Source organism: Acomys russatus, chromosome 15 (genome assembly GCF_903995435.1).
Source record: "Acomys russatus chromosome 15, mAcoRus1.1, whole genome shotgun sequence".
Taxonomy (NCBI): domain Eukaryota; kingdom Metazoa; phylum Chordata; class Mammalia; order Rodentia; family Muridae; genus Acomys; species Acomys russatus.
Window position 1 is genome coordinate 49,514,274 of NC_067151.1, and position 18,953 is coordinate 49,533,226.

The window sequence follows — 18,953 nt, forward strand, 5'->3', positions numbered from 1 at the left end:
AGTGGGGAAATACATAATTAAAGAATGTACATTATATTAACACTGATGAAAATCTCTATACAACTATTGGAAGTTTTCACTGTGATTACTTTGAGGAGAATGTGCAAAGCTTTGAGTCATTATCTACACTGTCACACAGTTCAGAAAGTGTCATTACAGTATGAAGACACTGTAGACTGTGCTCTCTCTTCAAAGGCCTCTAAAGATTGGACATAGTGAAAAAATACCCAGTCCTTTATATGTAACAACTAACACAACTATGTTAACTGACTACATTTTGTCCAAAGTGATTAAGAACAAAAAATAGGAATTGTTGTTGCTTTATTATTTGATAAACTGCTAGTAAGCTCCCATTAGAAGATCTTTAACAATATACCAAGTTGTCTTGGTCTTCTGATCATATATACACACACACATATATATATGTATCTTTTTTTCAAGTAAAGAAATGTTTAACAGATGTAAACTATTTATTGAATATTTGCCACCAAATATTGTTAAATACATTATCTTGCAGCATATCGCTTTCAAGTTAAAATGTCAGAAACAAACACCAATATTTACAGTTCTTGTAAGGAATGTTATATAATGACACATTAAGGCGTAAATTCTTTTGGCTTATAATTCTTAAAAGAATGATAATAGCAAAAGTGATGCAAAATCTTCAGTGTGAGATTATGATTAAGCTACATTTTACAAAAATATGGTGTAAGATGGCAATAATCCCATTCAACATCCTGGATTAGATCCCTTCAGGAGGGACTGATAATTTATACAGTCAAACTTTAAAATTTACAGATATATGCAGTTTAATACTGCCACTGAGAAGTACATCTCTTAACATATACAACTTTCAGGCCACAGTTTTGAAGGTCTGAAGTATCAAGTTGGTTTGATGAATTAGCCGGTTGGCACTTATGAACACATTTATTGCCCTGTTTAAAAAGAAAAAGAACAAGTATTAATTTCATTCCCAGAATTCATTACTTTAAAACATTTATAGCTAATGTCATATTAATGGTGTCAATGGAATAAGTGGAGAAACGCAAGTTAGTGTGGAGTACTCTAAACTTTTCTTCCAGTTTGGGATTTAATTTCTTAGGGTTACACACTAAAAGAGTCTAGGAATTACTGCCCCCTGGTGGTTTGGATTGGCAACAGGGGTTGCTACTCCCAACAACCATTTACAGGCTAAACAAATCAAGAGAAGGATTTATACTGGTCCAGGCTGTAATTTTATATACAAAATAAAATAAATTTTTTACAAATTCTGTTCAAAAATTAAATCTGATATGCTTAAATGATGATTCAGATGAAGTTCTCCAGTAAACATGATCTACTGAAGCATGACACTGAGCCTTAAGATCTACGGGACAGTATAGTATATGCAGACGACTCAGCTCAGACCCATACAAGGCCCATGTTTGTGGGACTCCCAACAATAGAGTGGGGGAGGTGTCTCTGACTCTTTTGCCTGTGCTTAGGGCCCTTTTCCTCCTACTGTGTTGAGATGTTCAGACTTGATATGACGGTTTGAGCCAAGTTCTAATTGTATCCAGTTAGGCCATATTCCCTGGGAGGGCTGCTTTTTTCCCCCCTTTCTTTTTTAAAGGTAAACATAGGAGGAATTGAACTGAGAGACGTCAGGGGAGGGGCTGGCAGGAGTTGAGGCAGGAGAACCTGCTGCGAGGATGTAATGTACAAAGGGGCGCGGGGGGGGGGGGGGGGGGGGGGGAGCAAAGCTACTCTAAGTGCCAGGATGTTCTCCCAGAGACCCGCCTTTGTGTGACTACAGGAGAGAGATGAGCCTTTAGTTCAGTGTGTGTCTCAGTGTGTGGTTAGTCATACTGTGTGGCTAGTCCCATTGTGTATGTAGCCTTATCAGTCCCTCTGATCCAGGGCTGAAGTTCGGATCTTCATCTTAGGACATTTTTACCTAGGAGGGGTTAGGAATGGCCCAGCTGAATCAATGAGAATTTGTTTCCCTGGTATAAGATGTCTTAAAGGATCTTGCTTCACTAACAGTTTTCCATTTGGAGTAAACAAGTGAAAAACTCACAGAGTATTTAAACAAAACAAACTTCAATTTAAAACTGCTAAAGAGTGGAACTATAGTAGCAAGCTTGACTAATCCATTAATAAATATTTTAGATTAGTGAAATGTTAATGCCCACCTTGCAACATTTATTGTACATTATTAATTAATTAAAATTAGAAATACCATTATGTAAATTCTATCTTCTGTTATTTGGGCAACTTGAATTTGAATATAGAACATAAAACCATTAGAGTAACTATGTTTAATTTGTAATATAAACGTAAGTATTTAAATGTCTGAACATTAAAATTGACCCTAAAATTTATATCAATGTGCTTTTATTTTAAAATATTTTTATAATAATATCATAAGAGTATGATTTTATATAGAATCTTAAAACTTCAAGGATGTTTGCTGTGCCTGTTTAGAATAATTTTCTAACTTTATACATATTTTAAATGTTTTTTCAATACAATTTCTAGCATTTAACCTGATGTACTTTTAACAACCTATATGAAACAATACTGCAGATGTCATGACCCACACCACCTATTTAAAAACTGAGTAGATATAAAAAAAATACAATACCTAGATCTACACAGGGCTCTACAGGCAGTTTTGTATAATCTTAAAATTGATGGCACAATTAAAACTTTCATATAGTTTTTTAAATTATTCATTTGCTTTTGTTTTTGTTCGTTCGTTTGTTTTCATTCAGGATGTCCTGTCTCTTTAATATCTTTTATGTAGCAGAACTCTGTGGTAAGCTACTTAACACTCTCTTTAGGATAGTGGATCTCTAGCCTAGTAGCATTTCAAAGACACCTGGACACATTTACAAAAGATCTAGGCCATGCTTCCATGCAGGCCAAGATAGAAATCTTTCAAAGTGGAATTGTGGCAACGAAATTTTTAAAAAATTGACCCAGAAGGCTTTAACGTGGAAAGAGGATTGAGAATTATTGTATTTACCTCTGTGTAAGAGTTTCTCAAGGCACTGGCTATGTAATAGTTTCTCAAGGCACTAGCAGCTTTGACAGCACTTGAAGAATCTTAGAAATGTACAATTATTAGATCTTAATTTCAGACCTACTCCACCAGATCCTACTAAAGCTTGAAAACAAATATTTTAGCTGTTAGTACAAATTAGTAAGTTATGAATGGCATCATAGTCTCCTTTTTCTGCCTGTGAATCCAGATGAAGAACCCTCAGCTCCCTCTCCAGAACCTTGTCTGCCTACCTGCCAACCTGCACCCTGATTACAAACCCTCTGAAACTGTAAGTCAAAGCTGGTAAAATGTTTTCTTTTATTAAACAGGGAGAGAGGGAGAGAGGGAGAGACACAGAGATGGGGAGGGGATATGAGAATAGCTTCATCTCTGTAAATGACAAAAACACAAAAACAAAAAACCCTTTTAGATCAAGATTAAGTTGTGGTTAGAACAGTCACTTTCCAATTATCTGCTTTTGTTAAACCAGATGTTTTTAGTATTAACAAGACAAAAGCTTAACTTAAATGAGTTTTACTTTTAAATTTCACATTCATATTTTCTCTGCCATCCCCCCTTCTCCGCCCCAATACACCCCAACACCATGTGGGTGTTTAGAATTAAACTCAGGTTGTCAGACAGGCCAGGCTGTGAGAGCCTTTTACCCACTGAGATCTCTCATTGTCACTGGCCTAATTAACATGGTTTTAATAGTATATAAAACATTTATTTTTAGTAGAAAAGTATAAACAATAATACTTACTTGCCATCTTTAAAATATGTCTTCAGAGTGTCACTGAAACTTTTGGAGTATTTTACAAATTCTTTCTTTTGATGTTCAAGTGCCTGTATTTATAAAAAGAAAAATAAAAATCTAAGTCTGAAGGATATCACAAAAGACTAAGTCAAAGGACAATGATTCTAACAAACATGGGATAGACTTTATATACTATTTGTCTTAAGAGTGTTTACTCACAGAATCACAGAACTTCTGAGAACACAAGGAGACAATTTCTAAAAACCAGACCCTTCAGCACACAGTTCATACAACAAGTGCATGTAAGCATGGATCTAGGGTGGCAGCAATGAGCAACTTACCCTGCGGTTCTGATATTGGTATTTCTTGAAGACATTATTCACTGTATCAAGTAGTTCTTTTATTGCGCTAGCTATATCCCTGTTAGGAAAGGAACAAAAAATCCTTAAGATGAGCTACATTGAAAGAAATAGGTCTGTATGTGTGTAATTATGAATCATGTTATACCACCTACCCCCTTTCCCCATTGATATATGCTAGACTGGCCTGTATCTGAAATTGTCACAGATTATCCTGTCTCTGCTCCCGAGTGCTGGGATTAAAGGCATGCACCACATGGCTATCTTTGTTGTTGTTGTTGCTGCTGTTGTTTTGAGACATGGTCTCAAGCAGCCAGGACTAGCTTTGAACTCTCCATGTAACCAATAATTTTGAACTTCTATGATCCTCCTGGATCTACGTCCAGAGTGGAATCATTCCCAGTTTATGCAGTATCGGGGACTGAGTCCTGCTCTTCATGCATGCTAGGCACGCTCTCTACCAAGTAAGCCATGTCCTGCTGGATTCCCAAAGTACTCTTCATTTCCATACGTAATTCTCTCAGTTCCTGAAGTACTTCAACTTATTCTGAAGTAGTAATGACATTTTTTTCCTTCTAAACATCATGATGAATATATACCAACTCTTATATGTACAATGCTGAAATTAGGCTTGAACATAAAATATTACTTAGTGCAGTAAAATTATTGTGACACAGAAACGTCACCTGGCAACTTGTTACCATCACTGCTGCTTGTTTAACAGTAGCAGCCTAAATCATATAAGGGCCTCTGTACTTTCAAAAATCTTCAATATTCTGTACTTCTGTGAAGGGCACAGCCCATTATATTTAATAAGATGGTATCTCAGGACCTGTGTTTTTGAGAAAAACTGGAGCTGCAACCAATTAAAAATGCTTAATATCTATATAAGAAAGGTTCACTAAATCCATAATGGAGCTAAGTAAACTGAATATAATAAAGAAGGTAACAATAATCACATAGGTATGTAAATGCAACATCATTTTTTAGCATATTTTAGTATTCTACAAAAAAAGTAAGCATCAAACTGTTGTCATGACTAATGAGAAAGATGTGACTATAGTGGAAATGGCTGGACAGGGCAGGTCACATGAACAGCTCAGAAACAGACTGCTTAACTTACCTGGAAAGGAAAACAAGGCAGGAAGAGGAGAAAGGGCTTTGCTAGAGTCTATCCTATATCTGCTTTTAAGAACTGGGAATCTGAAAGGCGAGCATGATGAGAGGCTGTTGAAATCAGTCTCTAGCAAGTGTTTCCTGAGACACACCAAATTAAAGAGCTACTACAAATACTGTGAACACACAGCTAGGGGAATCAGGTGAGTGACCAGAGAGCCCAGTTTTAGCTGCACTTAAGGAGACAGCAAGAAAAGAGTCTCCATCATTCCTCTCTTTCAACTTCAAGAAACCTAGTGAAAAAGGAAGTACTTCTCAGTTAGAGGAGGAAAACAAAAACCTGTTCAAGACACTGAGACGCAAGAATCGTAGCAGAATCAGTGGAACCCAGGGTAAGGGAAGGCCCAGGAACTTAGCTGCTAGAACACCATCAGGGCAGGAAGCTGATGGCCTAGATCACTCTGACACTAGCTCTGCCCTATAGAATAAGCTGTGAAACTTAGAGCAGGAAAGTTAGCACAGGTTTGTCTCATTGTTCAGTCCAAGGCCATAATGAGGCAGTATCTAAAAGAAACTGAGGCCCTGTATGAAAGAAAGAATTTAAACAGCCTAGGACCAGCTCTGGTATTAGACAGAGCAACTTATGTTTAGGCTGCCTGAGGAGTAGCTACCCTCCTCCTGAGACTAGGAAGATCTCTGGGGCTAAGGCTCAGGTACAACTCAATCTAGCATTATTAACCTTTGTACCAAGTGGCTTCCTCCTTCAACCATCTCTGAAAGAAAAGTAGCACAGCTATTATTAGGCTAGTTCTCATAACAGGATTCTAACACTGTCCCAGCATCAAAATAGTTTGTCTTGCAACACCGGTGGCTACCACAAAGGGTTCACTATACCTGAGACTGTATAGACTCATGCACAACAAAACCTAAATCAGTTCAGGTGGGCAAGTCGTCTTCTATCAATACCTCAGCCCAAAGTAGTAAATATGGTGACAAATCACATTTGCTAGGACAGGTGGTACACAGGGCAGTTTCCCAGGCTGCCCAGTCAGCAGAGCTTGCAGAATAGCTCTAACTAGCATGGGATCGCAGACCCTAGTCTACTGGACTTCTAATCTAGAACATCCCTGGTGCCTAGTACTTTATTTGGTTGTTAAGTGTACCAACATACAGGAGCCTCTGCAAGAATGGGCCTTGGTCATAACCCTCTAATAGCTGGTAGGTCAAGGAGTTGGACATGGCAGAGATTGGTGGCATGGTGGCTACAGCTCCAAGACTCTGGGAGTTCTCCACCCACCATGACTGTTTGAAACCAAGGACAACCCTGTAAAGTCAGACCTCAGGCCAGGGATAGTGGAAAAGGCCTTTCGCCTACGTAGGGCATAGAGGGAGGCTTAAGCATAAGAGAATATTTACTCTCCAATTTATAAATAGCAAAACTTAACAATATACCAATTGACAAAATTACTACCAAATTCTCCTTTATTCCAAAAAAAAAAAAAAAAAACACCCAAGAAATTCCAAAAGACCAACACTAGATAAGAACATAAAATATTGAGGCCAAATAATCAAACAGATTAAGAAATAGATAAGAAACTTAGACATTTCTCAAAACACTAGTGTCCAACAGATAGGTGAAAAGACAACACCACTAAGTAAAAAAGATACACAAATTGAAAGCATAATAAGATGATTGGAAGTGGTAAAAACACAAAGATAAATGCTGGCAAGGCTGTAGAAAAAGGAGAGCCACAAACACTGGGTGGGATTGTATATTAACTAGCATGTTATTGTGGAGAACAGTATTTAGGGTTTCTCAGAAGATTAAAAACAGTATACCAGCAATCTCACTGTTTGAGTACGCATCTAAAACAGATGAAATAAATTTCTCAAATAGAAATTCTAACTATGGTGTTCACCACAAAGCTGTCAACAAAACAATCAAATGGTGTCCGTCAACTGCTGGATGAATGGACAGAATAAACACAGTACATATACACTATGAAAACTATTCAACAGAAAAACAATGGAATCCTATAATTTATGACAATATGAATGAAATTAGATTAATATTAGATGAAATAAAACAGACACAGATAGACAATACTTGTAACTAGGGTCTAAAGACGTTGATTTGATAAAAGTTGAGAATAAATGGTTGTTACTAGAGGCTGGAAATAGTGGAGGAAGGTGTCCAGGGAGAGTGTAATCAGTGGGCACTATGTCACAGTTAGATAGGAACAAATTATGGAGCAGTACTGCAATAACTAAGTAGTGACTACAGATAACAATGACATACAAATTATTCCAAAAAAATAGGATTTTTAAAGTTTACATAAGGCAACCAACCATACACTGGACAGCACACTACACCGCACTGATACTTATAACCTTCGTATTCTTGTATGTCTGTTACAGTAAAATTAAGAGCCTGAACAACTCTACATGGGGTGAGGGTAGAAAGAATACTACCCAGGTGTCTGTTCTGAGGAGCCACATTTTATATCCACTGGTATTTAGGAATGAGCAGCTACCTCAATGGTATAGAGAACTTTTATAAAGTCTACTGACCAGCACTATCCCTAAGCCTAGGAGAACTGGCAAAACAGCGACTTACCCAGTTGTTGAACAATGTTCTTAAAAAACTTCCTGAAATAACTTACATCACTACATTATCCATACAGACACACAGAAAAACATTCTTGTTTATAGCACCAAGGTCTGTACTAGGGACACTCAATTATATTAGTAATCACGCAGGAAATTAACAAACTATGAAAGAACATAACAGCACAAAAAATACTCAGTGAACCAGAAAAAGCATTAAGGTAAAGTAACTTTCATAGTTATAAAGAATTTGCAGCAGATAGAATCTGTGATACCACGATACAGAGAAAGTAAACATCCACAGCTATTTAGTAAGAAACTTTTGATTAACAAATCACAATGGTAGGCAATGGACATCAGATGAAATGTACACAGAACTTAGCAAGCAATCAAACGAACAAACAAAACTGAACAAGGTAGTCCAGCTCCTAACTGTCCTACCCAAATTCAAATATGCACCTTTCAAAAGACTGAAAGCAGTCCCTATACTGCATGATCAGTTTGATCTAGACCACACAACTCTGGATACATTGTTCTGCTGAAAATGATACAAAGTAGACAACAAAGAATAAACCAACCAATACATGGCTTTTTGATGCATTAAGTCAGGATTCTCCGGTTGATTCACCATCAATTGGAATGTGTCAGATTTTTATTATAAATTAGTTCTACAAAGATCTGCATAAGTTCAAATGTAGACAAACAAAAGTACTTATTAATCAAAAGAATAATATTCTCATACTAGACCTTTTTTCTTCTAACCAACTAGGTAGAGAAAAGGAGGAGCCCCTTTCCTCCTTCCTAGTTTTAATGTGATATGTATACTTTAGGTTTTCTGTTAAATTTCATGCATAACAATTCTTCCAGTTCTCATAAGCATTACCTTTGTTCTTATAATTTATTTATTTTTATTTTAAGTACATTTGTGTTTTGCCTATATGAATGGCTGTGTGAAGGTATTGGATTCTCTGGAACAGGAACTATACAGACAGTTGTGAGCTAACTGAACCCAGGTCCTCTGGAAGAGTAGTCCATGCTCTTAACCACTGGGCCATCTTTCCAGTGCCCTACCTTCATTCTTGAGAGTCATAAACCAAATAAGAAGCTAAGTAACTTGTAACACAGCTATGTGTTACAATGGAGATTCAAATACAAGTTGGGAAACACATTTTAAAATGTTTTACTAATTGTACTAAGTGTTTTCACTACCTAAATATAACCTACAGAATCATTTATATGCCTATAAAATTTGGTGTAGTAAGTAATACTGGCTTAATGTTGCTAAAATATGGGAGAGTAGAATTATTAATTTAAACATGGAATGGTAAGGTATGGTAAAGAAAAATTAAACTGTAGCTATGTGCTGTTCATACATGATTGACTTCTCGTTTCAGAAATAATGTGGACATCCAAAACTTAAGACAAATCCTCAAGTGTATAGGTAATGTATTTCTATTGCTATTACTCTTAGTTCAATGGTGCTTAGTACATTAAAAGAGTGGAAGTGAAATTGCAATATCCAAGCCTTCGTTAAAAACTCTGGGTAAACTCTGAAGGGCTTGTAATTGTTGATAATGTAGCCTGCACCCTCTTTCCTTGGGTGCCTCACTAACTCCCTAGGGGAAGGGGGCGCTTCTCAACCTCCTAATGCTGTGACCCTTTAATACAGTTCCTCATGTTGTAGAGACCCCCAGCCATAAAATTATCATTGCTACTTCCTAACTGTAATTTAGCTACTGTAAGGAATAGTAATGTAAATATCTGAGATGCAACCCCGAAGAGGTCATGACCCATGATATACAGATTGGGTCCTACTGCCCTAGGGGGAGAGAAACTGTCAAAGGGCTGAGGTCTCTGGTTCAACTCTTTTCTGCCTTGGCTTTCACTGTAATACTCCTCTCTAACTGACATTCAATGGACAACATCCATTATCACATTTCATTCAAATAACAGAAACTTGTCTGCACAGATCAAATCAACATTATGAATCTATGAATGGAAAACAGCACAGAGAATGATGGCATCAGGCTACTAGGGTTCAAACTGCTCTTTCGCCTTAGAAATGTAACTTACTTTTTCTTTTTTTTTGTAACTTATTTTTCATGTCTCATTCTCCTCATCTCTTAGAGGAATAATTATTAAAAATATATCAATAATAAGTTAATACAGGAAAGTGCTTGAAATAGTGTTTAGAGCATAAGTTTCCACATAAGGGAGTGCTGGAGACACTGTTGATTCGAAAACCTCTATTTCAGTGGTCTGAAGCAAAATCTGTTAAAAGTATGATTTTGAATGTCATACCCTACCCACTTAGTATCTGCATATGTTTTCATCTGATATATACTTATAAAGTTTATATTATCTATATAATTTAAATTATCATGTTTTATTTATTTCATTGATTTACTATAGCCATTTAAACATTCTTAAAAAAGAAAACAGGATACTGTGAGGCCATTATGTTCAAAGTTCATGGCATTCAAAATTTCAGATTTTATTCCAAATTAGAATTTTAATTAAATTCCGTATCAAAATAAAAAGAATTGATGGTTTTTATTTAAAAACAAAAATCAAAGCAGAAGTCTCACTTACTTGATTGTCTGCAGAAACCTCACTCTGTCGTTGATCTCGTCTGGAATCTTACTGAGAATCTGTTTAAGTGCCCGTGCCTTTTCATTTAGGTCCTGGAATTCTGGCTCTGGCCGTTCAATCATGTACTCTGATAAAAACAGAAACATAATTAAAAATGTCAAATGACTCTGTGACAAATTCAAATCTAAGAACACCCAATACTGACCAAAGGAAGGATACAGTGGGGGGAAAGCCATTTAGTTAGAAAGAGAAAAGAAGTTCAACATGGGGCAGGGCAAAATAAATAAATAAAATAAATAAAAAATAAAAATAAATACATGGGTTTTTTTTCCTGAAATAAAACAGGATAAGACTAAACACTTTTGAGATGTATGAGAATACTTAATAAAATCTTAAAAATCCACCCATCCACTGATCTAAGCTTATCAGTCCTGATATTCTGTGCCACGAAACCTTAAACAATGCCATTTCAGAAGAATGAGAAGGCCATTTATATAATTTTGAAGGGAAATTTGAGTTCAGTAACTTAAAATCCCTGTAGTGTAAAATACACTACTGCCTATTATACTAAACTTTAGAACTGAATATATGATGGTTAATTATATTAAAACTCCGACAGTGCTGAATGCACTATGGTTCATTATATCAAGGCCCTATAGTGTGGAACATAATATGGTTCACCATATTAAAACCCTTAATACTGCACCTATGTTGCTTATAATATAAAAATATGGAGTATACTGTGGTTTGTTATATTAAAACCACAAGCAACTTACTATGATTTTTAGTACATTCTTAAATTTTCATTGTAAAACAAAGACTAATACAAACCCAGCATAAGGGTACAATCACAGAAAGGTGTTTTGGGAAGGTGTTCAATCAGACTTGGCAGATGAAAGTCTCACTACCAGGCTCACTGTCTAGCAGGAAGCTCAGCAACTTACACCTTCAACGTAGGCCAGCCAAACTGGCTAAGTGTTCAATCTCAGGAAACGACAAAAGCTTTCATCAGTCACAGAAGCAACTCAAATACAGTCCTTCTGTTCTCTATTAGTAAATGTAGGGCACTACTATATTTTTCTAAAATTGGGAAAATATTATTAATTTTACATGAAACACATCTCTAAACTTTTATTAAAAAGCAAGTAGCAAAAATAATAATGTTGTCCTCTCAAATCTGTAGTGAAAAAAAAATGCTACTAGTAGTAACATCAAATAAGACAAACAGCTCACCTCTTTCAACTGCAACACATAATATTTCTCAGAACTTTTAGTGAAACTGAGACTCATTAAACATAAAATGTATAAGAAGATAAAACATGTAGCATCAACAAACCTCACATAACTAAATCTGACAGATAGAAAGTTAAAGGGGGGCTGGAGAGATGGCTCAGCTGTCAAGAGCTTTTCCGAAGGACCCGGGTTCAATTCCCAGCACCCACATGGCAGCTCAAAACTGTCTCTAACTCCAAGATCTGACACCTTCACACAGACATACGTGCAGGCAAAACACTAATGCACATAAAATAAAATTTATTAAAAAAAAATTTCTAAAAAAAAAAGAAAGTTAAAGGGCCTGCTTGTCTACTTTGTAGCACATCCACAGCCATCACGAGAAGCATGAAGGCATGGGGTTGGGGTGGGGACCACTGTCTGTCCAATGGTAATGATCTGAAGGAAGTACTTCTCAGGAATAGAGAAACTAAACACAAGTCTTCTGATACCTTCTACGTCATCAGCTGCCATACGAAGAAGGGACTCGGTGAAGTTAACTTCTACACTTTTTTTCTCTAATATTTTCATAATGATGTCTTGTGTGAGGCCTGGATTTTCCTTTTCAGCCTGAAAGAAAAAAAAGTTGCTAATTTTGAAACACAGAAATGTGATCAGCATTTTAAGGCTAAAATTTGATTGTTCAAAATGTATTCACTTATAAGGACAGAAAGCACTGGAGAAGCAGGTGCTTCTGAGGGAACTGTCTCCAGCTTTGCTCAGCTTATGCACCAGCAGGTTTCTACTATGTGCAAAGTCACAGAGGCACTCAGTATTCCTTGCCTCCCCATTATGTCCTCTCTCAGTCAATGCAATGATGACAGACACGTCCCTGCCCTGCTCTATGTACCACTCTTCTCATGAAATTTAAATGCACTGAGGACTTTTACCATCTATAACATTTCATCTTAAGGATGGGCAATAATAACTCCTATCAAGCATACTTTGATGATGTGAGGTATTAGAATTAAGTGCCAAGAAAGGAAAAAACAAAAAAACAACAACAAAAAAAAACCCACTAGGGTAACTTTTGTAGCTTTTAATAAGATTGATTTATTCCCTTACCTACTTTTTTTTTGGGGGGGGGGGGGTTCAAGACCGGGTTTTTCTGTGTAGCCTTGGCCATCCTGGACTCACTTTGTAGACTAGGCTGGCCTCAAACTCACAGCGATCCACCTGCCGCTGCCTCCCGAGTGCTGGGATTAAAGGTGTGCGCCACCACGCCTGGCTCTCCCTTACCTACTTTATCATACAATAATTTCTGTTTCCTAACTTAGTTTCAGAGCAAGAAATTTTGTTCAATGGTTTTTAAAAATATCACTTATTGAAAGTTGATTTTTATTTATTATTATTGCTGTGTGTGAGTGCATGCGCACATGCGTGTGTGTGTGTGTGTGTGCGTGTGCGTGTGTGTGTGTGTGTGTGTGTGTGTATGATTCACTGACTTTCTGGCCATAGCAAGCTCACATGTGCCATAAGGCAGAGGAAAGGATAGATATGGGGAGTGAGTTTTCTTCCATCTTGGCATGAGTTTAGGGTATTGAACATGCTCATCAGGCTTGCTTGACAATAGCATTTATGCATGGAACCATCTCATCAGCCCTCTCTAGTACCCTGGAAAGCAACATACAAAACATGGTAAATAAATGTGCATTTCTTCTATGTTACTTGAATTAGGGCACTAAAATCTAGCCATACCAAGCCTAAATATAAAGGCAAATTCTGCATTTCCATTTTCTCAGTAATTTTATCTCTTCCATTACAAAGAAAATTCCTAATCACACTGAACGTTAGTCTGCTTTAGGATGTCTGCCAATTAAATCCGTATAATGGTTTTTCTCCTTTACCCAATAATCGTGGAGAAAAAGAATTCCCAATCTTGAGCCAATGGCTCTTACTCTGCTTCCTTAGCTGTCAAACACAATCTCTCCGCCTTTGCTGTTTCATTCTAATTGTACTGCAGTTAGAGTTTTCTTCTGTTTCATCAATTTCTTAAACACTCTTGTTCTTATGTAGTTTCAAGTAGGAAAACCTCAGAGGTTGTGAACTAAATTGGGAAAAGGCACAAAACATACACACGTATCTCAGTGTTGAGATCACCATACGTGGTGTCAACTGCTATGCTTATCACTTGGATAAATGGTTAAGGAAGCATCTAAATTCTGTTTCTGTTTTGTCAAGTTAACCTTTAAAAGAAAAACTGTTCAAATATGGCCAAATGTACTTGTACAGTATTAGTTTCCTGAACCGCCAAAAGTTATACTTGGTGTTTATTTCGTAACAGTTGTTTATCTTTCTTGTCCGTGTACCATTAAATCCACCTACATAAAGAATTATCTTGAGGGCAGGGGAGCATTCTCTACATGCTTGCAAGAAATATCTGCAGAAAAACATCTTGCTAATTAAGTTAAAGTACTGAAAGGATTACATCTATCTGCACACAAAGTTCTTAATACTAGTTTGATTTAGCATAGCAAGTCTCACAGCGTCCCTTAACGTTCTCAGTTCATAGAGGTCTTAGAAGCAAATGCTGTTTGTTAGGTAGTACAAATAACATAGGTAAGTAGTATGTTCTAACAACTCAGTAACCCCAAAACTTAAATTCTAACACAAAATAGGCATTATTTTTTTTATCTCATTGCTTATAAAGGCTACACATTAATGGTACGTTTGCACTTCCTGAATATTGTAGTTTCTCAAACACTGGAATTAGATAGGAACTACCATTCTCATTTCTTCTTGCACACATTTCTTTTTGTGGTACTTGCTTTTTATTAGTTCCACAAAGATATGGCATCATTTCAAGAAATGCAAATCAAACTAGTATGTTGAAATGACAAACTACTCAAAAGAAGTTTATGCAATATAAACAGATGCTAAGTATCATAGTACTTCACTTTTCAGAAATACTTCACACAACCTCTTGAGTTTGCAAGGTGCCTGGGCACGACTTTGGGATTATATATCTTAATGCAGTTTTCTCATATTGTGGTGACCCCCAACCATAAAATTATTTTTGTTGTTACTTCATAACTGTAATTTTGCTGATATAAATCTGACATTTCTAATGGTGCTGGGTGACCCCTGTGACGCGTCATTCAACACTCAACGGGATCACAACCCACAGGTTGAGAACCACTGTCTTGGTGTCGTCTGGCTAAACTCTTGGCAAAACCTTCAAAAACTTAAATTCAAGAAATACCTCTGAAACCTCTCCTCTTAGATTACAGAGGCAATCTGCACTTAATAGATTTCAACTTTGAACTTGATGGCTGTTCAACCTTTGTAAAGCCTCTAATGTGAGAGAAAAACGTCCTATGGAGTAAAAGCACAGTTTTGTTACCAATGTAGGAGATAGCACAAGTCAGCAACTGCCAAGAGGGACAAGCAACTGGTAATCAAGCCGAATTTATATCTTAGTAGTAAACAGTCTGTGACATATTTTTATTTGAGGAAATTAATCCTTTATTCCTGCAAATAAAAACAGGTAATATATGTGATTTTAAAAACTACAGTGTAAGACAAGAACTAGAAATATGGTTAGGCAATGTTTCTTTCCCACGTTCAAAAAGAAAGATTTTTAAAAATTCATTTTCATTATATTTAATTATGTGTGTTTGCAGATAAATATGTACATGTGATTGAAGATGCCTGTGCAGGCTGGAGGTACAGAATCTTCTGGAGTTGGAGCTACAGAAGGCTGTTGGTCTCTTGATGTGAGTGGTGACAACTGAATTCAGGTTTTCTGGAAGAACAGCAAGTTCTCTGAGCTATTTCTAGAGTTTCTCAAAAAAAAAAAATTAATAAATAAAATAAATAAAAATAAAAACACAAAAACACCTTTTTCTACATAGCTTTCTTTAGTTTTGCTTGAGATCTAACTAGCTGTGACATTTAACAATAACTGCTTAACTGTGTGACCTATGTTCCCGTCAAATAATTTTCACTATTTTTTTTTAGATTTAGAATCCTTGCTTGTGAGCTGGGCGGGATGGCACACGCCTTTAATCCCAGCACTCAGGAGGCAGAGGCAGGCGGATGGCTGCGAGTTTGAGGCCAGCCTGGTCTACAAAGCAAGTCTAGGACAGCCAAGGCTAACACAGAGAGATCCTGACTTTGGGGGAGGGGTGGGGGGTGGGGAAGAATCCTTGCTTGCTGTGAACTTAAAGTGGAATAGTACATGCCTGTAGCTTCTAGTACTTAGAAAATTGAGATCAAAGGGTTGTTTTAGGCAGGAGTTCATGGTCAGACTTGTACAAAGCTAAGACTTTTATCACAGCAGTACGTAAACAAATCAAGCAAAATAACACTAAGAAATCACTGATGTGGACAATAAATGTATCTATGGACAATCCTAGATATAAAAATCTATCATAATCACACAACTGGATTTTTGTCACAGTGTCATAAGAAAATTCCAAAGATACATTGTTTTATCTATTTTAGAATCTCACTAAAGATATCAGCTACTAAAAGTTTAAGTTTATTCTTAAGTATTAAAATATTTTTACTTAAAAATAAATTATTTTAGTTAATAATGGGAATTTAAAAGTAAATAATTAATTTGGGGGCACTTAAGCATTTCTGTGAGCTGAAAAGGCAGGTATCATTTCAAAACAGTATGATTAATATATACACCACGCCTCTGGATTATAGCTAAACAACAAAAACATACTCTGAGAACAAGTATGAAATCAACTATACATTTTAAATTTTCTAGTGGTAGTATACAGTGTATATAAAATGAATTCTTATTACTAAGCTAGCTGACATTCATTTTATTATGAAGTCACCAACACTCATTTTATTACAAAGTCACCAAGCGTAAATATTTTATACTCGGGCCACATGTGTTTGAACAAGTCATACTTCTAAGAGCTCAGCATGTTACCAGCAACGATCAGCTCAACAGCTCAGGTCTTAGGACAATAAAGACGCTCACTTGGAATGTTTTACAAAGTAACCTTAATCTGTCATATATGATGCAAATTTTTATATCCCACAATTAAACAATATGAGTATAACTAATTGACTTTTTTATAAACAAGTTTTTAAGAAGTAATAGAAAAAGGAACATAAAGCCAGGCGTGGTGGCGCACACCTATAATCCCAGCACTCAGGAGGCAGAGGCAGGCGGATCACTGTGAGTTCAAGGCCAGCCTGGTCTACAAAGTGAGTCGAGGACATCCAGGGCTACACAGAGAAACCCTGTCTCGAAAAAAAAGAAAGGAAGGAAGAAAACGGAACATAAAAATGTACTGCTAAAGATACTCATCTGAAATACCATTTGTTGTTTGCCTTTTCTAAGTGTTTAAAGGTTTATATAATAGACTAAAACATGAGAAATACCTAAATGATCTAAAATTATTTTCATCAAAAGAACACTAGCAACAATGCATGCTATTTAAATTTACACATAACAGCATAATAAATGTAGTAAGTTATTATATCTCACCTTAATGAAAGCAGCTCTCAGCGTCTGGGCTGCAGACAAGTTTACTCGTTCTAGCTACAATGAGAAGTTAAAAATATGATTAGTATAAGTGCTCTTGAGTTAAAAAAAACATTTCTGATGGTTATTTCCTCTAATAATGATAAACTATATAATAAGCAAAATGTTTCAATAATTATAAGACACAATTCTTCAAAATTTTAAAGTTTTTACTCAAACCTGTAAAAAAGTTCTTTTTTGTTGCTGTTGTTTTGTTTTTGTTTTCTAATAGATGTACTCTACCTTAAAGGTATATTTGTGATGCAAAATACCTAATATAAACAATATGATACAGATTTCTAAGTCCTAAGAGTAACAATACACACATCAACTTGAATTTCTGAAAAATAGTAAGGCTTAATTTAAGGTTAAGCACACTACACTGATTGCCTAGCTACAGTTCGGTGTACACTTAGCAGCCAACACAGGAGACATGTACTTGGAGTCTAGTTCATACTTCCATTCTTTTTAATCACTTTAACTTCTCAGTCAAGTGTTGAGCTTAATCTATTTTTTTGCCAATCAACAAATAGTTCTGACAAAAACTGAAACCTAGATTATCTGAATTTCAGAGGTGTTTCCATCTGCCCTCTACTACTCCAGCAGTAACTAATTATCTAAAGTAATACATCACAAGTTAACTGTAGGTGATGGAGAGATGGCTGAGAAGTTAAGAACACTCACTCCTCTTGTAGAGGACCCTGGTTCAATTCCCAGACCTACATGATGACTCATTCCTTTCTTCAACTCTGGCTCCAGGGAGTTTAACATTTCTTTCTGGCCTCTAGAGGAAACTGCACACACACATAGTATATTTACATACACACAGCGCCCAAAACATTCATATAAATAAAAATTTAAAAAATAAATGTAAAATGTAATGACTTTAATTTTATATCACATGTGATGCTAATAAAGTCAATTTATTTTAAGTGTGAACAACACAACTGATGTAATTACATAGAGTGTTGTTTAAAGTAAGGGCACAACTCATCAGATCTCAGGTGTGTAACAAAGTTAGGAAAGGCAGATAGAATGTTTCCATACTATCAGCCCATGTGTTTCTTTGGGTTTACACCCCACTGCCTGCTTTTGACCAGCCAAATGTCTGAGTCAGGTATGTACCTTCAAGTACTACCATTACTAAATAACTCAGTATCACCCTCACTAGAATGTAAGTGAAAGAAGACCAGAACAGCAAGGGAAGAGCTGGTAAAAAGGATCCAAGACAGTGATGTCTAGACTACATTTGAATATTTGTATCTTTTTTTAAAAAGTAGCCACAGGAAGGTCAGACAAATCTTAGTAAATCAGGAGTTTGTAAACTGTGTGCACTTCAGCAGAGCTCTGTTGGGTATACTGGGGTACACTGTACACCCATGTATCTGTAAAGACTTAGTAGGTTTTCTTACTCATGTGGCTTCCAATGCCCAAGAGCAGCCAGACCTCTTGTTTGCAGGGAAGTTACCATCCCAACGGGATTCATCTACAATGTTCTCAAATCAATATAGCCTTGTATTGTTCTTAGGCAGCAAGATTTTATCCACCCCAAGAAAAGTACTTCTTTTATGCCTCTCAGTTGTGATTAAGATTTAAAAAACCATGTTCATCACATATCCCTCTCCTGACAGAAGAAGGTTCTGACAATGTCTAAGAACAGCAGCCATTTCATTAAGGGTCAAGGGCTTGTAGAGTCGTTTTCTACAGAATAACCTCTAACCTTCACATCAC

General features: G+C 36.3%; 1 protein-coding gene across 1 annotated transcript in view; it reads right to left on the reverse strand.

Annotated features, from left to right (window-relative positions):
- Positions 1–451: 451 nt before the first annotated feature.
- The window catches only part of Pdcd10 (programmed cell death 10), a 40,192-nt gene continuing 21,690 nt past the window's right edge, over positions 452–18,953 (reverse strand). The window contains exons 3-8 of the mRNA XM_051157306.1: positions 17,187–17,240; positions 12,184–12,301; positions 10,460–10,586; positions 4,127–4,205; positions 3,792–3,874; positions 452–935 (exon numbers count right to left, since the gene is read on the reverse strand). Coding sequence (XP_051013263.1) covers positions 854–935; positions 3,792–3,874; positions 4,127–4,205; positions 10,460–10,586; positions 12,184–12,301; positions 17,187–17,240 — 543 coding nt within the window. The 3' untranslated portion in view covers positions 452–853. The remainder of the gene's footprint in view (positions 936–3,791; positions 3,875–4,126; positions 4,206–10,459; positions 10,587–12,183; positions 12,302–17,186; positions 17,241–18,953) is intronic.